General features: G+C 47.7%; 1 protein-coding gene across 2 annotated transcripts; it reads right to left on the bottom strand.

The window, feature by feature from the left end:
* Positions 1-3: 3 nt before the first annotated feature.
* Positions 4-26,561, bottom strand: Rab5c (RAB5C, member RAS oncogene family). Of its 2 annotated transcripts, none has more exons than XM_042673793.1 (6): positions 26,443-26,561; positions 4,713-4,960; positions 2,937-3,088; positions 2,379-2,501; positions 1,462-1,555; positions 4-894 (listed from the first exon to the last, which is right to left on the bottom strand). In XM_042673793.1, exons 2-6 carry the CDS (start codon positions 4,876-4,878, stop codon positions 779-781), a joined length of 651 nt encoding a protein of 216 aa, XP_042529727.1. In that variant the 5' UTR covers positions 4,879-4,960; positions 26,443-26,561; the 3' UTR covers positions 4-778. The 2 variants fall into 2 exon arrangements, with proteins under 2 accessions (XP_042529727.1, XP_042529728.1); XM_042673794.1 differs by lacking the exon at positions 26,443-26,561 and adding an exon at positions 10,061-10,154.
* Positions 26,562-27,980: the final 1,419 nt, after the last annotated feature.

The following is a 27,980-nucleotide window of genomic DNA, read 5'->3' as shown; positions in this document are numbered from 1 at the left end:
GTGTGAGATCGATCGATCGGCTGACTATATTGACAAGATACTGATTGGTTACATGTTGAAGAAAACATACAATACAAAATACAGAAAAAGTTGGTTCCATCCCTTCCCTCTTCCCCCCACCCTTGCCCACCCACCCCAAATACTCATCATCGTGATTTGGTCAGAACAGGGCTCAGAGCCAGAGGTCAGGGTGACCTAGGGTGGAGGGGTCAGGGGCAATGGGGATGTGGCTGTCATAATGATGCTGCGATACTGCTGCCATTTCTCTCCCAGCTTAGAGTAGAGCGGGGAGGGGGCTGCAGCCTGATGACAGCCAGTTGTGGGAAGAGCTACCTGTCCCTTCCCAGTCCAGGGCCTGCCCACTGCCCTGGACCAAGACCACTCCCAACAAGGTAAGGATGTGGGTGCTCTTGTGGAGTCTGCTCTCCAACAAGAGGGAAACAAGGGGGTAACTGCTTAACCCCCTGTCCCACAGACAAGGTGGGTACTACCAGCAAAGGAGAGTTGGAGAGCAGTAGAAAGGGGGGAAGTGGGAAGAGCAGAAGATCATATATATTAAAAAAGTGACTTAAGACTTAAAATTGAATTAGTATTTGTACAGAAAGGTGCAGGTGGAATAACTCCCTCCGGTCTAGGATCAAAGTTATGCGGAGAAATCATGGACCCCTCCCCTGCCCCCAGCTGTGGCCCGAGTCGTTGTTAAGTGCGATTGGTTAGAATGGATTCCAGTCGGGTCGTTCAGGCGGAGGAGTGGGGGCAGTGATAGGCAAGGGGGGGCTCAGTTGCTGCAGCACTGGCTCCTGCTGGCTGGGTTGTTCTCCTGGAGGTCCACGCCTCGGTTTCGGCCTGGAGCACCAGCTGCATTCTGAGGCTCATTCTTGGGAAGCTTCTTAGCTGTTTGGGAGACAAGAGGAAAATGCTTCAGTGGGGCTACCCCAATACGCTCTCCCAACTGCACCTTTACCACCATCCTACTCCATCGGTGACAGGGCTTTCCATGCAGCAAGTGTACTGTGAGTGTCTTGGAAAAAGGAGGCAAAGAGATTTTAAAGAACTTTCCCCAGGGTCAGGATTGTAGTGAATGCCCATAATCCCAGCACTTGGGATGTTGAGGCAGAGTTAAAGGCTTTTCTTGCTATATATTCAAATCTTGTCTCAAAAACACAAAAAACAAAAAGAAACAACTTTCCCAAGACCACAGAGCTAATAAGTGGTAGGATAACTCTAGAGTCAAGTGACCCAAAACTAAGAAAGGGTAAAGGCAGATTTTAAAATGGGCACAAGCTAAAGGTCAGGGAGTAAAAAAGGTTGAAATTCAGGCTTTAGAAACTTACGAGGTGCACTACTAAGGTGGTAAAAGATATGTTGGTGGAGAAACACCCCAACCACAACCCATTAGAGAACAGCACACAAGAAATAAGCCCTTGGAAGTGATGGGATGGGGGAAGAGAAAAAAGTTACCTATTGCCATGAAAATTTCATTCACATTCATTGCAGTCTTTGCCGAAGTCTCCATGAACAGCAAACTGTTGTCATCTGCATAGGCTTGTGCTTCCTGATTCATTGGAAGTGAGAGAGAAAGGGCAGGAAGAAAATGTTAGCAGTTGACAGGGGCTAAGGCCCAGGATAAAAGCATGTCCTTATATATAATAGAGCTTGACTGGACAAAGGCCAAGGGTTTTCAGTCCTATGGTTTCCTTGTTCCGAGTTCCCTTAAAACATCTCAACCCCAGGTCTCCCCATTCACATCATATGTCTCAGCTCATGAATATCAGCAGATGTTTGTTTTTATCCATTCAGACTTTCCTAGGTCCACCTTGCCTTCTTATTGTTCAAAAGAACTAAGCTGGGAAATACTAGAAAGTTATACTAAAAATAAACTCACATTTGGACAAAAGTATAAACATTTCTATTCTTCAGTTATTACAATTTGGAAGTCACCAGTTAGGGACTGGTCAAAAAGAATACTCAGTATGAATGGGGTATGCCCATCTATGAGAAGAGAGGGATTCACAAGTACATGTGCACTTCTGTAAAGATAAGCAGCGGAGGAAGGGGAGGCTAGAGGAAGGAAAGGTTGAGACTTAAAATTTACTTTCCATGTTTTCTTGCATGATGCATTTCTACTATGTACATGAGTTATATGAAGGAAAAAAATCCTGTACTTTTCTAATACAAGACAAAAACACAAACTTCATGTATCATACACATATTGCCCTATCCTCCCCACGCTCCTCTTGGACCCATGCATGAGTCACAAGTAGACAGCAAATGAAAGGTGCCTGTTGTCCTGCACTTGGCCCTTTCCACAGTCCCTAAGCATCTTGTGGAGGCCTCATGCAGCTGCTTGCTCATTGCCAAGTATTGTCACTCCCTACCTGGAATTCCACAGCTCTCTTGTTGGCCAAGTCTGCCTTATTACCCGCGAGTGCAATGACGATGTTGGGGCTGGCCTGCCTCTGTAACTCCTTCACCCAGTTCTTGGCCCGTGCAAAAGTATCCTGAGGAGAAAGGGCCAGAATGTCAGAGACACAGGACAGTGACAGTGAAGCTCAAATGGTCTTAGTTAAGGTATCTGAGATGTCATCCTTAAAAATTCTAGTCGGGACTGAGAATGTGACTTAGTGGTAGAGTGCTTGCCTAGAATGCATGAAGCCCTGGGTTTGATTCCTCAGTAGCACATACACAGAGGCCAGAAGTGGTGCTATGGTTCAAGTGGTAGAGTGCTAGCCTTGAGCAAAAGAAGCTCAGGGACAGTGCCCAGGCCTTGAGTTCAAGCCCCAGGACAAACAAAAAACAAAAAAACAATTCTGGTTGGCAGAGGAAAACTGACTATACTCCAACCAAGAACCCCAAAAACAGAGGATTGAGAGGCCTGAAATGGGGGATTTTATAACTCAAAGATGAAGGGCAAAGAAAGAAGGGAAAATCTTTACTGTGTTGGTGATGTCATAGACCACGATGGCAGCTTGGGCCCCCCGATAGTACATGGGGGCCAGACTGTGATACCGCTCCTGTCCAGCTGTGTCCCAGATCTCAAACTTGACTGTTGTATCATCTAAGCAGACAGTCTGTGTGAGGAAGGCCGCTGTAAGAGAGAAAGTGGTGTCACCAGGTAAGTTATAGGCCACCCCTACATATTTTCAGTTGCTTCTAGCCTCTGGCACTCAGAAATCTGCCAAAGAGATGGGCACACAAAAGTCCATGACCCAGGAGCCACAGCAGGCCTGATCATGGCACACGGGGCCATGGGTGTGGGTCCGGGGACGATGGGGACCCCATGGACTGCCAATGTGGCCAGGGGAGGCCATTCTCTAAAGAATGCAGCAAAGGGCAGGAAAGGGAAGATCCAAGGAAGACCTCATACCAAGGACAGAGGGCAAGGCCCCCAGCATTCCTCCTTACCCTCCTCCTCCCACCCTTCTGTGGTCCTACTCCAGACTAGAGGTGCTGATTTCACACACACACACACACACTCACTCACTCACTCACGGGCTTAGCTTTGCCAGGGAAGTCCACTTTGTTCCACTGCCAGGCTAAAGCTGGATAGCCAGCTTCTCCATCACCCCTGCCACCTACAGAGCTCCAGCTAGCCCCACCCCCTGCTGCCCCACAGGCAGTTCTACACTACCACCCCTCAATAGCTGGATCCCAGAGACCCTGTGTGAGACAAGGGGACACAGGCACAGATGCATATATGCTCCAAAGGAGGGGTCTCAGAGCCGAGGCAGGCAGGCAGGAAGAGTCCCTCTGCCTGCACCAGCACCGGGCATCAGACAGCTCTGTAGAAAGCTGCTTTCCTTGTCTGCTCTTCCCACCTACTGAGCAGCCAGGGGCACCATTCCACTTCCCCCTCTCAGGCTTCTGACCCAAGTGCTGAAGAGGCAGCAGGAAGACTGCTGAGGCAGCCTGTTTTTTGCTTCCAGCTGCCTAGAAACCTCCTCCTACCAACCAAGGGAGTAAAGAAGGGATGACTCAAGTCCAAGGTTAGCCCTGGCCTCTTGAGGTTTCATTGGCCACTGAGGCAAAAGGCTGAGTCCAGACCCTTTCTCATATCCTAAATGCTGATCAATAGGGAATCAACAGCATGCTCTGAGCTCCAGGAATGGGTAATGGTCAGACTCAGAAATGCCAACCCGGGCTGGGAATGTGGCTTAGCACATTGCCTAACATGCATGAAAGCCCCGGGTTCTGTTTCTCAGTACCACATAAACGGAAAAGGCTGGAAGTGGTGCTGTAGCTCAAGTGATAGAATGCTAACCTTGAGTAAAAAGCAGCTCACAGATAGTGCTCAGGCCCTGAGTTCAAGCCCCAGGACTGGCCAAAAAAAAAAAAAAAAAGCCATCAGCCAGCTATGAGTCACCAGGCCATCCCCACTTTGGAAAGCAGGAGAAGCCAGGGCATATGCATTGCCCCACACAGTGAGAAGGACCTCAGTGATCCAGAGCCAGCCTCTCCCTGTCTTGAGACTGGATCAACGGGAGAGGTCCAGCCAAGGCCACGCAAATAAGAGGCTGAACCGTGGCAAGAAGCCAGTTTGTACTTCCCAGCTAACTCCTATGAGCTTGTCTCAACTAACACGGAGACAAGCTGCTGGGTTTGAGGAACAGGTATGATACCCCAGATGGATTTAGTCTCTGTGATGAGGCAGCTCTCCTGTCCTTAATGTCAAGGCATCTCTTTAGCCCTCCTGATCCCATGTGCCCACTTACCTCCAATTGTGCTCTCCTGGTACTCGTGGAATTGGCCCTTGACGAAACGGAGGACGAGGCTGGACTTGCCTACTGCAGACTCCCCCAGAAGTACCAGCTTAAACTGACAGATCTTGTTCCCAGCCGCTGGTCCATTGGGTCGCGCTGTGCCTCCCCGACCCGCCATGGCCCGCTGCACTATAGTGGTACCAGTGAGTGTGGGGGCGGGTACTATACAAAGAGGCACTTAATGGGGAGGGGGCCTCCAACTGCAAGACAGAAGTAAGAAAGAGGAAGTTAGTTTTGGGACTGTCACAGGAGGCCCTTCCTAAACCACAGGTCACCCCTCTGCCCTCCCTGATGACCTGGCTGACACCCCAGGCTGGAGCCCTCACTAGGCTACATACCTCCTTGCTCTACACAGTACAGACAGAAGTGGCCTCTCAACTTTAGAATCATGGTTCTGAGCCAATACTCTGACTTCCCAATCTTGAATATACACATTCACTTACAGATAAATAGGACAGGAATGGATATATTGTAGACTGCTAAGTCCATGAGCTCCCCAACAAAAAGCAGGTCCAGGAAGACACTAGGGTTTAGGTCAACAAACAAAGAGCTTATAGTATTGTACTAAGACTACAGCCTGATCTGGGCAGAGCCAGAGTGTGGGGGGAAGGTAGGTAAGGGAACAGGGAGTCCTGACAGCTCCTCAGATAAGGGGCTTGTGGGTATTCAGGGACCAGGGCCTGGCCAGAGCAAGCAGTTAATAAAATGGCCATGCTCCTGCCACCTCTTTCTTGATCTGAGCTGACCGTGTACCACTGTGTGTAGGAATCACAGTAATGTTCCAATCACTCATCCCAGCCTCCGTCTCTAGGCCTCTCATTCTGGATGGGCCAGAAGTCTCACACACATTAAAAAACAAAACACACACTCAAGCCAGAGCTCTGCTGGTAGTTAGACTGGCTGCCAATTTTCCCTTTTAAATAGAGACCTTGGTTCCTTTACTGGCAGAGGCAGGGGGGTGACACAGAAAAAGAGTGAGGGAGCAGTATGGGGAGGAATGGAGGCAAACATGGGGTACTAAGGCCAGCACCCCCAACAGCTGTGCTTCAATCCCAGCTTCTCAGTCTCTCAGCAAGTGAAAGCTTCAGAGGTTCAAGGTTTTTGTTTTGTTTTCTGGTGGCTGTACTAAGGTTTGAACTTAGGGCCTGAGGTTTTTTGTGCTCAGCACTCTGCCACTTTGAGAAACTGTTCCACATCTGACTTTTTTTGTTTTTGTTTTTTTTGGGGGCGAGTTAATAGAGGTAAGAGTCTCATGGATGTTCTTTCCTGGACTGGCTTTGAGCTGCAATCCTTAGATCTCAGCCTCCTGATTATAGGCGTGAGCCACAGGTGCTCAGTAGCTCAAGCTTTTTGTAAAACTTTGGAATTGCTATAACTGTAGGTGGTTATCTCCGGAAGCCTCTAGAAGACTTACACCAAAAGGTATCAGAACAGGGCTGGGAAGGGGGCTCAGTGGTAGAGCGCTTGCCTTGCATGCCTGAGGCCCTGGGTTCGATTCCTCAGCACTACATAAGCAAAAAGAAAAAAAAGCCGGAAGTGGTGTTGTGGCTCAGTGGTAGAGCGCTAGCCTTGAGCTGAAGAGCTGAGGGACAGCGCCCAGGCCCAGAGTTCAGGCCCCACGACCAGACCAAAAAACAAAAAAACAAAAGGTATCAGAACATACACAGAACAGCATGTTTTTCAAATGAGTACTCCAAGTTGGTATTAGATTAGAATATACGGGGTGCTGGTGGCTCACACCTGTAATTCTAGCTACTCAGGATGCTGAGATCTAAGGATCACAGTTCAAAGCCAGTCCAAGCAGAAAAGCCCATGAGACTCTTATTTCCAATCAACTACCAAAAAAGCCAGAAGTGGAGCTGTTGTTCAAGTGGTAGAGCATTATAGCCTTAAGCACAAAAGCTCAGAGATAGCCCCCAGACCCTGAGTTCAAGCCTGAAAACTGGCACACACACCCACAAGACCTGAAGATTCTAATCAATATTTGGATTTAAGATGGGAAAAGACAATCATTGTACTTAGTAGACATTAGGTGGAAAATGACCTGTGTAACTTGTGTGCAGAGAGGGGATGGGAAAACTGTGGGAAAGTGAAGGAAGGGGTGTTATTGTCCGAAAAAAAGAAATGTACTCATTACCTGACTTATGAAATGGTAACCCTCTGTAGAACATCTTAATAGTAACAATAAAGTTATACTTTAAAAAAAGATAGGAAGAAGCTGTTAATTAGATTGCCTTTGTATAAGTCTATACAGGAGGTGTCTTCCACAGAGACCCCAGGGAGACCCAGGCTCTGCCCCTGAGCAAGAGGAATGCCTTCTTTTACAGCCAAGGGACAGGGGAGTGAAAGGACAGGGAGGTGTCTGGGCCTATGCAAGATGCTGACAGCAAAGGGCCTGCTCTATTCAGCCTCAGATCCTTTTCACATCCAAGTTCTCCCAGCAACTCATTTAATAACTGAGCTTCAGGAAGAATGATTCACAACCAGGAACAAGGGTTTCCTTTCTGGACAGTACCAAAGGAAAAGAGCTTTGAAATGAGGGCCACCTCTTCCCCAAAAGCACAAGGAGGAAGGAAGAATGGCGGTACGTGTGAGTGTATGTGTGTCAGTAGCAAGAAATGCTGTTTAAATATATCATAGTTAAGGTGCTTTCTCATTCTATCCCAGGCAAGGAAGAGACAGGCCAGAGCTTCAGGCTTCATCAGAGGCCTTCCTCACAACGCCTATGCATATCTTAGAACTCAAGAGTGGTTGTTAAAGAAAACAATTTTCAAAAACTGTTAACGTTTACTGAGTGATAGCATAACCAGTATCTCCTGTAAGCTTTTTATCAACCCCCTCCCCACCCAATTTTTACAGACAATAACTTGGCCCTCAGGTATTAAATGCCCAGTTCAAGGCCATACAGCATACAAGTGACACAGCTAGGATGAAAACTTGGGTTCCTGTAAGCTGAGCAAAAGTTATCCCCTCCCACCCCCCGCTGGGGAAAACAATGAAGGCAATGCACACCCTCTGTGTTTGGTTTTGAGTAGCTGCAGCACCATTGCTGGTATGGCAAGGTCTGGTTCTGGTGACAGTCACAGTGATCTTGCAGTCCCCATACTCCCAAAAGCAGAAGAAGCCACTCAGGGCCAGGCAGGGCTAAGGCCACAGAGGGAAGACTAGAATGGAATTACAAGTTAGTTATTACTGTGAGTACATGTGACGCATAATCTTAGCTAGGAATTGAATGTGGCTGGGACACTAGAGGAACTATAAACCAGTGAGGGTGAGGGGGACAGAAAAGCAAGTCCCTGATTCCAAAAAAGCAAAGCAGCTGGATTTAGGGAAGAGAGCTACTAGCCTGGGCAGCAACCAACATCTACTGAAAAAACCAGCACATCTGAATCTTGTTCCTACCTAGTAAGTGGGTTTCCAAACCTGTGCAGACAAAATGAGTTTAAAAAAAAAAAAAAAGCCCAAGAGGAGACAAGTACACTGGTTCTTGTTTGTGCATCAGCTGTCTGAGAGCCCTTACAGGTTTACAGCAGGGTCGGCTAGCTGCCACTGAAGCACAGCCAGGACTAGTGTGGCTGGCATGAAGCAAATGAGCACCCAGCTTTGGGCACCACTTTGGGCATCCTGTTTCTGAGTCACCTTATAGAAGCCACCTGAGCTGAGTCTGTCTCACTAGTGCTATTAGTGATGGGGTGTGCCAGTGGTCATGACAGTGTTGAGCAAACAGCAGTTAACAGTATTGATATTGTTGCTCATAATGCCTTCGCAAAGGCTACTGGTGAACAGACTTTGGCATCACCAGTTAACTGCTCTAGCTGGATGGTTCAAACTGGCTATTGGCATGTTCTGCCTGATAACTGGTCCTGCCTTCCACCTGAGCAGGCAGACGCAGCACTTTTTATGGTCTGCTGCCTCGTGGTTTTCCTGGCTCTCTTCAGTGATCACATGAGCAGTGTCCAACCTTTCCAGACAATAAAGCACTGAAGAAGGTAATTTTTACCATGAAGGACACCCAGAATATGAGGATGTCTAAGTCTCAGAGCCCAGAAAGCCTTATAGCTGTCCCTCCAAGGATTGGGAAATCAAAGATATACCTTTGGCAGGTGGTAAAGGTGAATGGATTCATGTCTGAGCTATCCTGCGTCCTGAGGGGAGGAATCTTTCCTCTTGAACAGTAGCAAAAATTATCTTCTATAGATCAAGTGATGTGACTGTAATTTTTTAAAAAAGATAAGCTGGGTACTGGTGTCTCATGCCTAATTCTAGCTACTTAGGAGGCTGAGATCAAAGCCAGCTGGGGCAGGAAAGTCCTTGAGACTCTCACCTCCCAATAAACTACTCAGAAAAAGCCAGAAGTGGCACTGTGGCTCAAGTGGTAGAACAATAGCCTTGAGCAAAAGAAGCTCACAGACAGTGCCTAGGACCTAAGTTCAAGCCCCAATATTGGCACAGGGAAAAAGAAAAACGAAAGATAGTCTTAGGGTTAAAAATCAAATTCTTAAGAATCCAAAGCTGCCTACAGACAGAGACTAGACCAAAAAACACCCCTTCCCTGCCCCAAGTTGCCACTCAGTGTTAGCTTCAAGCCCAAGAAGACAAATCAGAGACCACCAAAAATGGGCCATGTCTTCCACAGCAAAGGGTAGAAGGTGCAAAGATTCAGGCCATCCTAGTCAAAGTGACTTTTCCTATAATGCACACAAAAGGAAAAGGGCACTGAGATCTAAGCTGCTAAACACTCCTCTGTGCGCAAGCACTTTGGGGGCCAAGAGTAGACAAGAGAGAAAGAAAAAGTAGGACACTGTTCCTTCCTCTGGCCACTCCATGAGTTTCTTGAACTCCAGCCACTCCAAGGCAGTGCGTCTTAAACTATTTTCATCAGAATCACCAGCATAGGATTAGGTCTTTGAGGTCCTTTTAAGCTCCTTGGTTAACAAGTCAAAGCTGGTAAACTAGCCTTTAGTGTAGCAAACCTGTCACTTATTGGGCCTTTAAACTCCATTAGGAAATAACCCTGATCAACTAATCTTAGAATTTCTAAAGGTGGAGTCCAGAACTCAATGTTCTTTAAAAAAAAAAAAAAAAGGTTCCCCTACGTGTTTTTAAGTAGCTGATTTAAGCATGTGAGTTGCAATTGATAAAGAGCCAAGAGTGAAAAACAGAAAGGCACTCTCTGATTCTTGCTGTGGATAATACAGGTTATGGGATGAGGTGGGGGGCTTGTTTTCACAAATGAAACCTCAAGACACCAGATGCTGCTGGAATGTCACCCCCTTCTCCAACCCCATTAGACTGTTCACCTTTCTCTTCTCTACTTCATGTAATCACCCACTTCATACTGTTGGCCCTTCCTGGTGAAAGGGCCAGTAATTCCAGCTGATGGGTGTCTCTTGTGCTTCCTGTTTGCTTTAGAGATTTCCTCTGTGAGTGCACATAGCTTGGATAGTGAGCTGATTAGAGAGGCCAGATTGTTGGCTGGAGGATGGGTGGAGCCTCACTTAAGGTTAGCTAGGGTGGCCTAAGAACCAATAGGCCCAGTCCAGGCTCCCCTGGAGGTGTTCTGGACTTATGCTTCAGTTATACTTTACTCTGGAAAAAAATCATTCCTGAATATTTTAAGATATATCTCTGAATAAGAATATTTAAGGAGCTGGGAAGGTGGCTCAGTGGTAGAGCGCTTGCCTTGCATGCATGAGGCCCTGGGTTCGATTCCTCAGCACCACATAAGCAAAAAGAAAAAAGCCAGAAGTGGCGCTGTGGCTCAAGTGGTAGAGCGCTAGCCTTGAGCTGAAGAGCTGAGGGACAGCGCCCAGGCCCAGAGTTCAGGCCCCACGACTGGACCCACCCCAAAACAAACAAACAAACAAACAAACAAAAAGAATATTTAAGGATAAATAATATTTAAGAAAATTCCTGGGCTAGGAAGGTGGCTTAGTGGTAGAGTGCTTGCCTTCCATGCATGAGGCCCTGGGTTCAATTCCTCAGCACAACATACATAGAAAAAGCTGGAAGTGGCACTGTGGCTCAAATGGTAGAGCGCTAGCCTTGAGCTGAAGAGCTAAGGGACAGCGCCCAGGCCCGGAGTTCAAGTCCAATGACCGACAAAAAAAAAAAAAAGAATATTCCAGAATATTTAAGAGTTGAGAAGGTGGCTGAATTCTGTGACCAGTTAGTTTAAAGGGAAGGAAACAAGGGACACAGCAGGAAAGGTATAAAACATTACAAGGAAGCCACACACAGAGCCTCAGGCCTAGAACCAGCTGAAGTTCTGCAAGTGCTCAGTTTAGTGGGGAGATGACTGACCTATAGCCAGTCCTCCCAGGGGAAGGCCACCACCCAGCACATGGGAGGAGAGGCCAGCCTCCCAACAGGTGTGGCCTGGCTTCCAGCTGGCTGCTAAGCCAGAGGGAAGAAGAATGTGAGGTATCACCAGCCTCCACAAGGTGCCCCATTCCTTCCCCAGCATGACAAGCAGGTTCCAACCTGGGAGTCTGCATAAAGCCCGGGCTCCACTGTTGGTGAGTGGGGAGACCTTGGCCAAGTTACACAAGTATTATCAACCTCAGTTCCTTATCTACAAAATGGTATTATTTAATACCAATCGCACTGGTTGCTGTGAATATTAAAAAGTATTAAGTGAGACACCACAGTGTTCAGCACAGTACTGGGCTAAAGGTAGGGTTGCAACAACAACTGGTACTACATTATAACTCTAGTGTAGTAGCTGGCTTTACCAGCTTTGACTTGCTGGTTATCAGAGCTTCTCTAAAAGGACCTTATAGCTGGGTGCTGGTGGTTACCCAGAACACTGAGATCTGAGGATCCCAGTCTGAAGCCAGCACAGGCAAGAAAAAGTCTGTGAGACTCTTAGCTCCAATTAACCATCAGAAAATTAGAGGTTTAGCTAAAAGTAGCAGAGCACTATCCTTGAACAGAAAAGCTCACGGAGAGCACCCAGGCCGAGTTCAACTGACAAAAAAAGAAAAGAAGGGCACTTATAGACCTAATTCTATCCTCACTAATTACAGAAAAACAAATGAAGGGAAGGTGAGGTGGCTTGTCCAGCATCACACAGTGTGCGCCCAAGCCTCCAAATTTAGGTAAGGCTCCCCTATCAGAGATAGTAAAACACAAGAACATTATCAAGATTATCATCTACTAAGAATAATGAGGGGGGCTGGGAATGTTGCATAGTAGCAGAGTGCTCGCCTACCATGCATGAAGCCCTGGGTTCAATTCCTCAGTACCAGCTAAACAGAAAAGCCGGAAGTGTTCGCTGTGGCTCAAGTGGTAGAGTGCTAGCCTTAAGCAAAAGAAACTCAGGGCCTGAATTCAAGCCCCAGGACTGGCAAAAAAAGAAAAAAGGGAAAGGGGTTCAGGGCCGGTGATGGAATCACAAAGCATGGAAGAATCACAGAGTATGGCAGGACTTGTGCTACAACATACAGGGTCTGTGTCTCACCTGGAGCGTACGCAGAGTAGGCTTGGCTCTGGAGCCTGAGCCAAACAGTACAGGCTGAGAGCTAAGCTACTTCTCCAACAGTAAGTTTGAGATTCAAGGGAGTGAAACAGGAGAGGAAAGAAGTATTGCCTTTATGCCACCACAGATGACTTTCTAGATCACCCCAAAAGGACACTCAAGATGAGCTAGTTTCCTGCCCCCTGGGTACACGAGGCCCCATGGAGTCTCCAGGAACCCCAGCCAAGCCACCAACCCCATCACTGCTTGACAAGTGGCAAGGATGAAGGGGCAACAAAGCACTTAAACCTGGAAGCACAATACCAAGTGTCCAGACTGAATCTGCAGTTTCACCAGAGACCAGCAGGACAGAGTACAGCTGGCTCCCAGCCCTTTCCCTCCTATGGAAGGCCTTGCCGGGGCCCCTTGGGACAGACCCCCAGCTTCCCATGGCTCTGCCCTGGCAAGAAGGCCAAGAAACCCTTCCCTGACCACGGAGCTGCTTTCTCAGCTCTCCCTGGCAGAGGGTTCCTTGGAGAGGCCCAAAGGGAAGCAAAGCAGAGTCAGCGCTAACTTTCAGGAGAGGATGGAAACCTCCAGTGTCCACTCCCTCTCTCCCTGCACCCACAAGGGAAGAGGACATGCCATGTGTCTGCTGACATGGCTTGGTCAGTGTGGTCAGACTGCACTGTCCAGGAAGAGCCTTGTGGGCAGCTGGAGGGCCAACAGAGTGAGCCAACAGAGAACAGGGGATCACGGGGCTTGGGTGGTGGGGTAGCAAGGCAGGTCAATGACAGGGGATGGCCCACAGCTGCACCAGGCAAGGCTGATCCTGTCCAATGATCCTGAGAGACACACTGGCATTGGTAAGACGATTCTAAACAGGGCCTGATGGCCAATCCCACACACCCTGATTGGTCCGGCTGTGGCAAAAACTCAACTTGCAATGTGGTACTTTGGGAATAACAAACCCATACACATGTCCAGGCACAGGGTGTGAGAGATAAAGATGTAGCTGTGTGCTGGTTCACACTCTACAAGCCAGATCTTCCTTTCCCAGAGCTAGGTGGGATACTCAGAAGAGAACTGGACCCAGGTACCAGTGGCTTACGCCCGTACTCCTAGCTACTCAGGATGCTGAGATCTGAGGATAACAGATTGAAGCCAGGCCAGGCATGAAAGTCCATGAGACTCATCTCCAATAAATTACTCAGGAAAAGCCGGAAGTGGCACTGTGGCTCAAGTGGCAGAGTGCTAGCCTTGAGTAAAAAGAAGCTCAGGGACAGTACCAAGGCCTTGAGTTCAAGCCCCAGGACTGGCAAAAAGAGAGAGGGTAGGGGGAGAGAACTGGCCACACAAGGTGCTTCCATGGTCCCTACACACACCTGTTGCAGTCCCAGGGTGGACCACATGCCATCTGGATGCCAGTGAGGACAGAAGTGACTCCTGCTGACTCAGGATCCTCACAACTACTCCGTGTTGGCATTTTGTTATGTCTGAAATAGTGTCTCACTGTGTAGCCCAGGCTGGCCTACAACTTACATTATAACCCAGACAGTTCCCTGCCTCTGCTTCCAAATGCTGGATTACAACGTGTGCCACCACGCCCAGTATCTGTTTTACTTGTACAGTTACAACTTACTTAGGACATTACCAACAAGAATGTCATCAATGCAAGGCTTGTCTTCCTCTGTCTCAGGAGGGGCTCTGCAGGGACCAGGAGTGCCAGCCAGGACAGCTGCCACTTCTGCTGCTGCCCAAGGCCTAGGACTACCAGAACCTCTGCTGAAAGTCAGTCACCCGCAGCACCTGTTCCTCAGCCACTCATACCAACAACTGACACCTCTCACAAACCCTTCCTGTATGTACAAAAAACCAGAAAAAGCCCATGTTAACCACTGCCCTCTGTTTTGCCCTTAGCTTCCAGGCAGCTGAGTGGGATGTGTGAGGAGAGCCAGGGACAGAATCAGGTGTCCTGCCCCAGCACACTCGATTCCTCCTGCTCGGTGCCACACACATGCTGTGGTCAGAGGCTGCCCAGCTTAACAAGAACAAGGTCAAGGTTCTCACTGTGAGCTCTAAGGGACAGCCTACAAGCTGAAGCAGTTATTTCACCAGACTTTTCTTCTTCATTTCTATGGAACAAAAACGAAGAATGGTGCTAGGCAGAAAAAAAATCAAGCAATGAATGTCTAAACAATAAATTAATATGTCTAAATCAATGTCTAAATCAATAAATTAATCACATTACTGCTTCCCCAAATTGTCACAAAGTTATGTAGGTGACAAAAAGGCTGAGGAACTGGGGGCTTAAGGGTTGGAAGTGAAAAGGTCAGAGAATCTCAGGACAAGGTTGGGGTGAAAAGGACCACAATACAAAATCCCCGAAGACTGAACTGTGGGTTTCCTTTGTTTTAATTGTTCATAGGTCAAATAAGACACACAAATATCATGAACTAGGCACAAGATCTAGGTGAGCCTGGAAAGGTTTGGCAAGCAGATGGAGGCAGCTGAAAGCTTGTTTAAACACATATCCACCTGCAGATGACTTTTCCTGCCCTCCCCCCCTCCCCCCCACCCCAACCTCAAGAGAGCTATAGGCCAGGCTAGCCCTGTGTTGTGTCCCTGAATGCAATTCCTCACCATAAAAGAGGGACTCACGCCTGTAATCCTAGCTACTCAGGAGGCTGAGATCTGAGGATCACAGTTCAAAGCCAGCCAGGACAGGAATGTCCCTGAGACTCTTATCTTCAACAAACCACCCATAAAACCGGAAAAGGCACTGTGGCTCAAGTGGTAGAGCGCTAGCCTTGAGCTGAAGAGCTGAGGGACAGTGCCCAGGCACAGAGTTCAAGCCCCATGACCAACAACAACAACAACAAAAAAGGACTAGCACCTCGTCTCCCAGTAGGTAAAATTCATAGCAAAGTGCTGGACCACAGAAATGCTCAGCACTGCTTACTGGCCAGGGAAGACTCTGCTCCTTCCTGGAAACAAACTAAAAACATCAGCATTCTCTCCCCATGATGGGCCCTGGAAAAGGGGTCCAGGGCAACTGCAGGCAAAAGAAATATGCGCAGGGGAACTGAGAGCCATTACCCCACCTGTTTGTTTCCTAGAAGACTCATGTCAACATCCCAACTTTGACTTCTCTGAGCTGCTCCTAAATGCCACAAGAACAGAGGAAGGCTGCCATCCTTCCATAACTCTCAGAACTCTGCACTTCGTTGAAATCCCCAATCAAGGCAAAATATAACCTTTTAACAAAAAGAAAGAAAGAAAGAAAGAAAAAGTGGGGGGGCCTGCAACACAAAGCACCTTTAAGCCAGCATGCCCTTCCTTCCATTTCCAAGCCCCTCTCAGGAAAGGGAAGTAGTTCAGTTGAGAGGGGGAGGGAACCAGCATGGGGCAGCTGACTGAAGAAACCAGAGTTCCTTTTAAAAACTAGGCTGAAAATGCTAAAGGTTTAGAAACCGGCGTCATTTATCACCACAGCAGGCTGAGCAGCTCAGAAAGCAACATGATGACTAGGAGGGCAGCCAGAGCAAGGGAGGCCACCGCATTTTCTTCCAGGCCAGGGAGGCTTCTGAAGAACCATCTGAAGGGGACACTCATGGAGCTACAAATAGAAGGCAAGAACTTTGTAAACCAATTCCCGTTAAGATCCAGTTAGCATTCCAGCAGGGCTCGAGTTACAGGTCTTCAGAGAGTGACAGTTCAATGGAAGGATTTAAGCTATTCAATGATTCAGGATCAAGCGTAAAGTGACAGTCCACTCTTGGCCTGCTTAGAGTCACAAAAACTGCACAAACCTTCCCAAAGAGGACATCTTTTTCTGAATGGCAGCAAAAGACACGGTGCCAGACCATGTGGAATTGCACGTGGAATCCCGCACCCAGAGCCCAGGAATGACTGACTGGAGAACTTGGCACCCAAAATAGAGAACAATTCCCATAGCCTTCCAGGGTTCTTACAGGGTGGTGCCCAGGTACCTCTCCACCTTCCCCAACTCTGGAGTGTTCAGGGACTAGGAATAAACCATCAGAAGGAAAAACTTGAACTCATCCACATAATGCCCTATCAGCACATTGAAGAGAAAAACTCTCAGTAAAAAGGCAATGGCCTTGGAAGACACAGATTATAGGACAGGAAATACACGAGCACTTTGTAGTGCCAAAAAGTAAGGAAGTGTTCAAAATACAAAAACAGAAAAGTTCACAATGGTGTGGGGAAGGAGGTAGGTCAAAGGGAGCTGAGAGCAACTAATGGTCAGAGCAAGAGCAATAAGAGCAATAAAAGAAAGAGGACTACTAGACTAAAAACCAATGTGTGAAATCAATGTCCACGTATTCATACTGATTTACAAATAGCTGAATAAATAAATGAGGGAGAACAGACAAACCTCTTGTGTAGATATATTTAATAACTCATGTCAGTATTCTATGGTCCATTAGAGGGTTTAACTCCCCATTCTTTTTTTTTTTTTTGGGTCCGGTTGTGGGGCCTGAACTCTGGGCCTGGGCGCTGTCCCTCAGCTCTTCAGCTCAAGGCTAGCGCTCTACCACGTGAGCCACAGTGCCACTTCTGGCTTTTTCTGCTTATGTGGTGCTGAGGAATCGAACCCAGGGCCTCAGGCATGCAAGGCAAGCACTCTACTACTGAGCTACCTTCCCAGCCCTAACTCCCCATTCTTTAAGTCTGGACTATACATAGTGATGTCCTTCCAAAAAGTAGACTATGAAGAAGGGGTAGTTTACAGTGAACACATCTGACCATCACTTCAGCCAAGTGACCAAAGTTGACACAGACTGTGATAGGTCACACTGATTATATATATGTGCCCTTGATACAATGTGATGAAAATGGCACTTAAAGCTGAGTGTAGTAATGTATACCTGTAATCCCAGTTACTCAGGACGTGTAGACGGGATAATCTAGAAATGAAAAACAAAAGGGCTGGGGTATAGCTCAAGTAATGGAGCACCTACCTAACATTCTCATAACAAGCTCCAGGCCTTCCCTTCAATCCCCAGGACCCCAATGAAGAAAATGGTATTTTACATCTGACGTATCCACCCCAACACTCTTAGTCAATCATGAGAAACCTCAAATGAATCCCAACTCAAGGATATTCTGCAGAATACCCATCCAGTGTTCTCAAAACTGCTAGGGTCATCAGACAGGAGTGTAGGAGCAGAGGTGAAAAATTTCTGTATTACCTTCATAACCGTTTGGAAAGGAAAAGTTCATTTAAAAAAAAAAAAAGAAGAGGAGGAGGAAGGCAGTGGTAGTGGCGGCATAAGTGGCTAATCTTGTGACAAGATCATAAACTCACATTCCTGAAAACAAGTTAATTTGACATGGGACGTGTACGTACAGGAGGTGGGAAGGCCGGCTGGTAGACACCAGACTCAAGTCTTGAGGTGAGCAGACAAGTGCACCCCAATACCACAGATTAGGAGCAGGGACGCCAACCTGTGAAAAGCTCACAGGAGACCTGCTCTCACCATACACGGCTGCCTCTTTCTTTTCTCATTTGAATTTTAATGCTGGGGATGGAGCTCAGGCCACACACATTGTAGGCAAGCACTCTATTACTGGAGTTGCACCTCTGCCCTGCCACCACTTGCACTGAGCCCCACGCAGACATGCAGATTAGCACCCACAGACCCGAGCGAAATTCACTTCTACTGATCCTTGCTAAGTGCTCACCTGGGGTCAGCACTGCCTCACCATGCACAATGGCAGAGGCACAGCATGTTCCATCTGCAACCAGACACACTTGCTGGTCACCAAGGCTGTGGCCAGCCAGGCCGTGCCCACCTGGAAATGGAGATTTGGATAGCTCTACTTTGTGGGGATTTGGTGCTCTCACAATCATCCTACCTGCCTGCTCTACTACCTGTCTGTGAACAACTTTCTGTAGGGCTCAAGCTTGGAACCAGACTGAGCTATTTGGTCCAAGCCCAGGAAAGTGGTGTGGAAGGAAGTGGGCAGGGGGCTTCTGAGCATGTTTGGAAGTCATCTCTTCCCTCTAACAGTTCCAGTGGGAAACCTATCATGCCTACTACTGGCCACAGAGATAAAAAAGGAGATGACGTGTGACCCTAAAGGGTTCCTACACCAGAGGAGATAGAAAGGGGCAGGGATCCAGCCATAAGAAGAAACTCATGCAGAAGAACCCTTATCTTTCTGGGCTAAGGGAAAGCTTCCAAGAAGAAGTGACGTTCAAGCTGAGTATTGACAGGAAAGTAGGAAGGTATAGCTTCCAGGCAGGTAAGGTAAATGACAGCCTTCCAGGCAAAGACAACTGCATTCACTCAACCTAGAGATGAAGGTGAGGAGAATGGTACTAAACAGTGATGCAAGCAGAATTGTACTTCTAACCCTTGCTCTGCCCCTTCCTGCATGGCTCCTCACTGGGCTGAAGCACAGGCCCTACCATCTGTGCTTGTTGTGAAGATGAAATGAGTAGGCTCAGGCCTCAGAAGAGTGTCTGGCACATAGACACAAAGCTTAAGTTTAGCTTTAATTTGTATTACTGTGCCTGTATACAAAAAAGGAATTAATTCTAAAGACTAATGTCTCATAATGCCAGGCTATTTATGCAGAGGACACTTCAAAAAGTACTATATCGGTGCTGGGAAGGTGGCTCAGTGGTAGAGTGCTTGCCTTGCATGCATGAGGCCCTGGGTTCAATTCCTCAGCACCACATACGCAGAAAAAGCCAGAAGTGGCACTGTGGCTCAGGTGGTAGAGTGCTAGCCTTGAGCTGAAGAGCTGAGGGACAGCGCCCAGGCCCAGCCCCACAACTGGCAAAAAAAAAAAAAAGTACTCTGTTGGATGCCAGCAGCTTATATATAGATCCTAGCTACTCGGGAGGCTGAAATCTGAGGACCATGGTTCAAAAACCAGCCCAGGGAGAAAAATTCATGAGACTTATCTCTAATTAGCCACCAAGAGTAGAGTTTGGGCTCAAGTGGTAGAGCACTAGCCTTGAGCAAAAAAATCTGAAGGACAGTGCCTAGGCCCTCCTGAGTTCAAGCCAAGGACTGGCACGGAGGAAGGGAGGGTGTTGACTATTCTCTGTCAAAATCTTGTCAGTTTTGGGACTTGAACTCAGGGACTAGGCACTGTCCCTTGAACTCTTTTTGCTCAAGGCTAGCATTCTACCACTTTGAGCCACAGTACCACTTCCAGTTTGTTGAGTAACTAATTGGAGATAAGAGGACTTTTCTGCCCAGGTTAGCTTTGAATGGCAATCCTCAGATCTCAACCTCCTGAGTAGCTAGGATTATAGGCACTTGGTTAAAATCTTTTCTTTTTTCCTTCTTTTTATAGCACTAGGGTTTGAACTTAAGGTCTCACACTTGCTAGGCAAATGCTCTACCACCAGAGCTACACTTCCAGCGCAACTGCCAAGGTCTTTGGAAGTACTACTACCTAGATTTGGGGACATCTTAATTTATGAGCCCTACCTGAAACAATGCTTCTCAAACTGCTCCAAAAAATGACCCCGACTATTTGCCTAGTGGGTGACAGGCCCTGGGCTCAGACTTCAATATCCACTTACTGCCAAAAAAAAAAAAAATTAATTAAAAATACCCTGCCCCCAGTCAGAGGAAATATAAATCCCAGGAATCTCAGAATCAAATCCAAAGCAGTCTGCTATAACCAAAATATTGTCCTCAAGTTTCCTGTTTTTTAAATTAATGCAAACGCTGCACTGCAATCTACAATTGATATGAGATGGCTTTTTTTTTATTTTTTGGCCAGTCCTGAGGCTTGAACTCAGAGCCTGAGCACTGTCCCTGAGCTTCTTTTGCTCAAGGCTAGACCTCTACCACTTGAGTCACAGCATCACTTCCGGCTCCTCCCCCCCTCACACCGATGTTACTGAGGAATCAAACCTAGGGGGCTTCATGCATGCTAAGCAAGTGCTCTACCACTAAGCCACATTCTCAGCCCCCATGAGATGGATTTAATATGAAAGGCTTACAGATGATTAAGAATGAAGTGCCTAGAAGATACAAAGACCTCTATGGCTGTAAGAATACACACCACGGGGCTAGGAAGGTGGCTCAGTGGTAGAGCGCTTGCCTTGCATGTCTGAGGCCCCTGGGTTCAATTCCTCAGCACCACATAAGCAAAAAGAAAAAAGCCGGAAGTGGCACTGTGGCTCAAGTGGTAGAATGCCAGCCTTGATCTGAAGAGCTGAGGGACAGCGCCCAAGCCCAGAGTTCAGGCCCCATGACCGGACCCAAAAAAAAAAAAAAGAATTCACACCATAGCATGTAACCTCAGTGGCATCTGAGAATCCCAGTGGAAGAAGTACAGTGATTGCCTTAGTATTTCCTTCTGAAAAATGGGAACACAACTGCCATCAATCCTGATCAATGTCTGCAACCAGACATGTGGAACCATCAAGTAAAGTACTAGACGTCATTGCAGACATTTGGTACTGATGCTGAGTCAGAATTCTGGGGATGAATTATAATATGCTTTCTAAACCTAACCTACTTACCAGAGGCAACTGCTATATTGTGAGAATCTAATTTGTACCTGGCACTGGAGTAGCTCTTTTACACTTTGTTTCTAATTCTGAAAGATACTTCATATCTCCTTTTTAATGGAACAAACAGGTCCAGTGAGGTCAAGTAACAAATCCAGGGTCACATAAGTGCTAAGCAGAGGAGTGAAGATGGAAATTCATGCCGGACCGGTAGCTCATGCCTGTAATCCCAGCTACTAAGGAGGCTGAGATCTGAGGACTGTGGTTCAAAATTAGCCCACGGGGGCCCCACGACCGGACCCCAAAAAAAAAACAAAAAAAACTTCTCTGATAAGTTTGAGGAAGCATCTTGGTTTAATAAACCATTTTTCTGAAGCCAAGATCATATTTAAATAATAATAATAAAACTGCATACTCACTATCAGAGTACAATGGTTCATTTTTTAAAATTTATTTGTGATGTATTGTTTTTGTGTCTGAAAGATTGTTGCAGGCTATAATGTAACAGAATATCCCATCACAGTACCTCTGGAAGTTTAACCTTGAGTATTTTACCAGATAGGTCTGTGTTCTCTGTGAGGAAGCATTGCTACTTAGGTAACTAGTGGTAATTCACTACATAGTACACTTTTTCTTCACTGCATTTTTTTTTTTTTCCAAACTGGCAGTGTATCGCTTACATTTCTTCTGGCCAAAATATCGATCCAAGGTTACTCTTTAAAAATTTCTCTGTGGAGCCAGGCGCCAGTGGCTCATGCCTGTAATCCTAGCTACTCAGGAGGCTGAGATCTGAGGATCACGGTTCAAAGCCAGCCTGGGCAAGGAAAGTTCATGAGACTCTTACCTCCAATAAACCACTAGAAAACCGGAAGTGGCACTGTGGCTCAAATGGTAGAGCTCTAGCCTTGAGCTGAAGAGCTGAGGGACAGTGCCCAGGCCTAGAGTTCAAGCCCCACAACTGACAAAAAAAAAAAAAAAAATTCTCTGGGGGCTGGGAGGGTGGCTCAGTGGTAGAGTGCTTGTCTTGCATGCCTGAGGCCCTGGGTTCGATTCCTCAGCACCACATAAGCAAAAAAAAAAAAAAAAGCTAGAAGTGGCGTTGTGGTTGAAGTGGTAGAGCACTAACCTTGAGCTGAAGAGCTGAGGGACAGGGCCCAGGCCCAGAGTTCAGGCCCCACGACCGGAACCCACCCCCCCCAAAAAAAAAAAAAAAAACAGCCCAGGTAGGAAAGTCTGTGAAACTCTTTATCTCCGGTTAACCACCAGAAAAACCGCAAGTGGTGCTGTGGCTCAAGTGGTAGAGGTCTAGCCTTGAGCTGAAGAGCTGAGGGACAACACCCAGGCCCAAAGTTCAAGCCCCACAACTGACCAAAAAAGAAAAAGAAACCCCCGCTTTCACTATATTTGATGTCAGTATAACATGTGGAGGAGACCGGGACAAACAAGTCGTTTAAGGATTCAGGTGGACCTGTTGCAACAATGAGAAGTACAAAATGTCATGTCAAAACCAGCTTTACAATGTTGGAGTGTGGGGGGGAGGGGGGGTATGACTGGGTGGGGGGGAGGGGGGAGGGTGGGAAGGGAGGTGAAGGGTAAACAAAGGAGGAGGCTGCAATGCTTGGTAAGAAATGTATGCATTATCCTGCCCATGTAATTGTAACCCCTCTGTACAGTATGTTCTCAAATAAAATAAAATTAAATTAAAAAAAAAAGAAAAAGAAAGATGGGAATTTATGTCCAGCTGACTCCTGACTCTAACACCTTCTTCCACTTGTACTGCCTCTCTGACAACTGGATAAAGGTTGTAAGAGGGTTTTAAGAAGTACTTGCTTGATAGGACTGAATTTAAATGTATATGAGAGGAGTTCTTGGTGGAGAGCCACAATCTTCTCACTTGCAAGCAGTAGGCAGTATCAAAGGGGAATCAGAGGCCAATCACAGGCCAGCTCTGTTGGTTCCTGACCATTCCACTCTGCCCAGTGGAACCCTTCAGTCCACCCACTTTTACTTTCATTTCTAGTCCTCTACACTTTCAGGTTTCCAGGAAATCCATTAAAGGCATACAGATATTAACAGACATTAATAAATCCTTGGGCCTTAGAGAATAATAGCTTGGAACTGTCATGGCCTCCAGAAGCAAAGCAAAAGGGCTCAAGAGGTTAGGAACTGGGGACATTACTCAAAAGGCAAAACTCTTACTTAGCATGGGCAAGGCCTGGGTTCAATCCCAAGGAAAGAGCAAAGGAGCCAGGGGCCAATAGCTCACATCTGTAATCCTAACTACTCAGGAGCTAAGACTCAAGGCTCAAAGCCAGCCTAGGCAGAAAAGCCAGCAAGACTCTTTCTCCAATTAACCAGCAAAAGAAAAGTGGTCTGGAGGCTTGATTGAGTGGCAAAGCACCAACTGTGAGCAAGAAAGCCAAGCCAGCGTATGAGATCCTGGAAAGGGGTAGGGTGGGGTGGGGGAGACAGAGCTGAACAGGGAAAGGAGGGAGCAAGGAAGGGCGTTAGTTGTGAGAGAGGAGGAAAGCCAATGATAACGAAGACTAAGAGTGAGCACATGTGCCCTCCTCACTCAGCCTGCATGTTCATGTATTTAGCAAGCAGACTAGACTGAGAGGAGGACCTGCTATGAGGAAAAATGAGGTTACATATGTTCCCAAGACCTAAGCCATGGCCAGATCACCTTGTAACTGTATGATCTTAGGCAAAACATCATCTCTAAAGGAGGGACACTAATATGACTATCTCCAGGACACTTATGAGGAATGTGTACAAAAAGAGCTTTGTAACTTTATTATAGCTTATAAACATTGTTCTAAGTGACAGTCTTCCTAACAGAATAAAGACAGAAGGAAGGAGTGACAGACTCAGTAAGGAAGGATTTCCATCCACCAGGGCCACCCCCTCCTCTTGCAGAACTGTGTCAGACCTGTCTATTAGGTCTCTATAATTTCTAAATGCCAGAAATGGCTGCAACACAGGAGCCCTGATGTCTTCCTTGACTCTATGAAAGGCAGAGTTTCTCCTCTTAAAGCTTGTTTCAGAGTTAAGAGCTGGAAGAGTTCATCTAGACCAAGAAAAGAAAGGTCTGCTGGGTGCTGGTGGCTCACATCTGTAATCCTAGCTACTCAGGAGGCTGAGATCTGAGGATCATGGTTCAAAACCAGCCCAGGTAGGAAAGGCCGTGATACTCTTATCTCCAGTAAACCACCAGAAAACCGGAAGTGGCACTGTGGCTCAACTGGTAGAGCGCTAACCTTGAGCTGAAGAGCTGAGTGACATCACCCAGGCCCAGAGTACAAGTCTCATGACTGACAAGACTCAAAAAAAAAGAAAAGGGGGGATCCCTCAGATAGCCTGTCATATCCAAGACTCCCAAAGGACTCCCCAAATCCTCATCCATTCCTGAAGAGTTAAGTCTGGCAGAGACCAAAGGCTGGTGAGCAATTAGGCCTCTCTGATCCTCTCTGATCCTGAGAAGCACATGCTGATTAGAGAAAGTAGGCTAGTCAAGGGAGTCTCCAATTAACTCTTAACAAGAATTTTGTTGTTGTCCAGTAAAATGAAGTAAATGTGTAACAAGTCTAACCCAAAATATTGTACGAAGTACAACTAAGTATGTTGGTATAGCCTGTAATCCCAGCTAGGTAGGAAGCAGAGGTAGGAGGATCAAAGATAAGAGGCCTGGGGGAGGGGAAAGCACAAGGTCCTGCCTGAAAAATAAAGCAAAAAGGTATAGTGGTATAGCTCAAGAGGTAGAGTACTTGCCTATCAAACTCTAGTACCACAAAAATAAATAAATAAATACACACATACGAATTAGATACTATCAATTACTCAGTAGTAGTCAAAATGTCTCAAGGCGCTGGGCGCTGGTGGCTCACGCTAGTAGTCCTAGCTACTAAGAAGGCTGAAATCTAAGGATCGATGTTCAAGGCCAGCCCAGGCAAGAATGTCCATGAGACTCTGATCTCCAATTAACCACCAGAAAACCAGAAGTAGCACTGTGGCTCAAGTGGTAGAGGGCTTGCCTGAGCTGAAGAGCTCAGGGACAGTATGCAGGTCCAGAGTTCAAGCCCCACAACCGACCAAAAGAAAAAAAAAGATCTCATAGTAGGTTAGGTTCCAGTGATTCAAGCTACTCAGAAGGCTGAGATCTGGAGCATAGTGGCTCAAGGTCAGTCTGGGCTGAAAAGTCTGCCAAACTTCATCTCCAAAATAACCAAGCATGTCCTGAGTTCAAACCCCAGTACTGGGGATGAGGGTGGGATGCCGGGAGTTTAGCTTTTTCAAGTAGCATTCAAGGGTAGTTAAGGTGGTCCAGAACACTGAAGAGCTACAGAAATTTCCAAGGATTGCATAGCTTTCCCTCCTTCCACTGTGTACAGCAACGGTCAGTCCTAGCCTGAGTCAAACTATTTCTCAGAAAGGTTGTCTCTGGCCTGTACTTTGGCCACAAGACAAAAGAACCCTCCAGCTTGACTGAGATAGCAGCCATTTCACACACAGTAAGTCCTAAGCAACACACAGGATCATACGTCAGTTCAGTTGGGGAAAACAGAACTTTCTAACAAGCATGGGAATTCCTTTGCCTACAAAAATTAGCACATTCAGGATCCAGAGCTGTCACTGAGATCTCAGATTGAGCCTTGTGTAATAAATACAAGCCTAAGGGACTGGAGGAAACCCTGGTGTGGAATGGACCTGTTGCTCAGGTGTACAGTGTATATATTTGGAGGTGGGAAAGAGATGGCCCCCTCAATTCCAGTTTCCTCATGTTTGGTCTTATCTTCCCCCTCCCCCCCCCCCCCCCCCCCCCCATAGATCAGCAGACAGAGTCCCAGGAGCAGTCCCTCTGCAGAAGCTTGGAAACCACTCACATACTCTAGAAAGGACAGTGCTGCGCCTGGAGCAAGGGGGGGAGGGGAGAGGAGAGGGAAGGGGAGGAGGGTGGGGAGAGGAGGGCAGAGAGAAGATAATGAATGGGCAGATCCTATGTGATCCGTAGCTAGGATTAAGCAAACCTCAGCTAAATTCTTCAGAGGCAGGAAGAGAGATACACAGATTCAGAGACCCACCTAACTAGATAGAGGACTGGGCTGGGAACACAGGGAGCAAAACAAGACAGCCGGTGCCTAATAAGTGACCCAGAATTTGAACTCTGCTGAGGTCCTGGCTGGCTCCGTGGCTTGGGGAAGGAGGGGAAGTAAGGAGCCGGGCGAGCGCATACTTTTGTGCGTGTGGAACGGTCTCACCCAGAGCTACCCCTCCCCCGCCGCCTAAAGGAAACTGAGATAAAAATTCTCCCAGGGCTGGAGGGGACAACAGTCTCCTGGTGAAATGCGGCGACAGACAGTATGCCCCGCTAGCTCTAAAGGAGAAGGGAGACAGGTCCCTTCACACCTGGCAAAGATCCTCCAATTCTAGAGGCGCAGAGGGGAGCGGAACTTAGGGTCCCCTTCTCCCACAACTAGATTGGACAGGCCAGAGGAGAGCCACAAAGGTTTCCCTAAGGCTCACAAAGGACAGGTAAGCAAAGGAAAGAAGGGTTCTTCCTTTGGCCCGACGCCTGGGGAGCCACTAAAGTGGGGGCTACGGGTCGGGGGAGGGGCCAGTATCCCTCTGGGCTGGGGTTGGGCAGGAGGAAGGGGTGCCCCGGAGAGGCCTTAAAGCAAACGAGACCCTAGTTCTGGGACAGGCACACTCACCGCGGCTCCGGGGCAGCAGCGTTACTTGGGGCCGGGGCTCGCACAAGAGTCCGCTCCTCTTCCCCCCCGGCGGTGTCCCAGGCTCCGGCCTCCACTTCCGCCTTTCAGCCGCTCCGGATCCGGATTTCCACCTCCGCCCCGCCCCTCCATACTCCCAGGTGACTGACAGGACCCAGAGACCAATAGGAGGCACTCTTGGCCGACCCACAAGCGACGCCGGTAGGGGGCGCTGGAGACGAGGGAGAGTTCGCGCGAGGGATGGCGGGACTTGTAGTCTTCAGGGCGGGGAGGAGCCGGTGGCTGCTTGGCACTAGGGCTCAGGGTGGAGCCGGCTGCCGGCGGGGTGGAGACCGGCCTGCCTTGATAACAGCGTGGTCGTTCCTGGAGCCCCGAGGGAAGGCGAGGGGCAGAGTGCCGGGTTAGAGCAAAGAGCTGTGTGTGCAGAATTGAGAAATGAATGCATAATCGCATAAGACCACGTGGACCAGTCGTGTTCCCTAGCTAACCAGAAGACCCAGTATACACCATTGGTGGCCCAGTTCGCTCAGGGAGCCAATTGTTGGGGACGTTCTTTGGGGAAAGGAGATTGAAGTCATAATAGGGAGTGTTTTCTGGAGGATATTGGGTGAAATCAAAGGAAGAGCTTTTGCCACTCTCCCACCATAAGCCTCCCTACTTTGGCTCAACTCCCAAATACACCAGGACCCCATAAACAGAACTGGGTCTTCTCTCCGTCCATCAATACATGAATCCTTCCACCCTATATGAATCAGGTCTGTTTGTTCTGATTCCCCTTAATACAGGATCAGGACCACTTCTGCTTCTGCCCCCACCCCCCAACCTCCCAACACAGGCCAGCACCTCCTCTGCTTCTGCATCTTACTCCCTAAACCAATAAAATCAAAGCCCACCCCAGAAACAGCTGTGGGTAATAGCTGGGCCTAGTAATACCAGCAAACATCAGCTATACCTAAAGTCTGAGCTGGAGATTCCACCTGTCTGGTAGGCCTTCCACAAAGTGGTACCCACATCTGATTTCATCTGGGCATCAAACTCCTATTTCTTTTTTTTTGGGGGGGGTCTGGTCGTGGGGCCTGAACTCTGGGCCTGGGCACTATCCCTCAACTCTTCAGCTCAAGGCTAGCGCTCTACCACTTGAGCCACAGCATCACTTCTGGCTTTTTTCTTTTTTTGTTTATGTGGTGCTGAGGAATCGAACCCAGGGCCTCATGGATGCAAAGCAAGCGCTCTACCACTGAGCCACCTTCCCAGCCCCTCCTATTTCTTATAACATCTCTAACCCCACCCCACCTCTCACCCCCAGCAGTCATTGTCAGAAACAAGTAAGTTGAGGGAGAAGGGTAGGCTGAATGGATTAATTAAGTATAGCACTGGGGATTGAACTCAAAGTCATTGCTAAGCATCTACCATTTGAACCACACCTTGGTTAGTCCTTTTATTTACTTGTGCCAGTCCTGGGACTTGAATTCAAGGCCTGGGTGTGGTTCTTGAGCTTTTTTTGCTCAAGGATAGTGCTC

The sequence above is a fragment of the Dipodomys spectabilis genome, unplaced genomic scaffold (genome assembly GCF_019054845.1).
Source record: "Dipodomys spectabilis isolate Male_0828 unplaced genomic scaffold, ASM1905484v1 ptg000018l, whole genome shotgun sequence".
NCBI classification, from domain to species: Eukaryota; Metazoa; Chordata; class Mammalia; order Rodentia; family Heteromyidae; genus Dipodomys; species Dipodomys spectabilis.
This window is presented reverse-complemented; position numbering and strand designations above follow the sequence as displayed.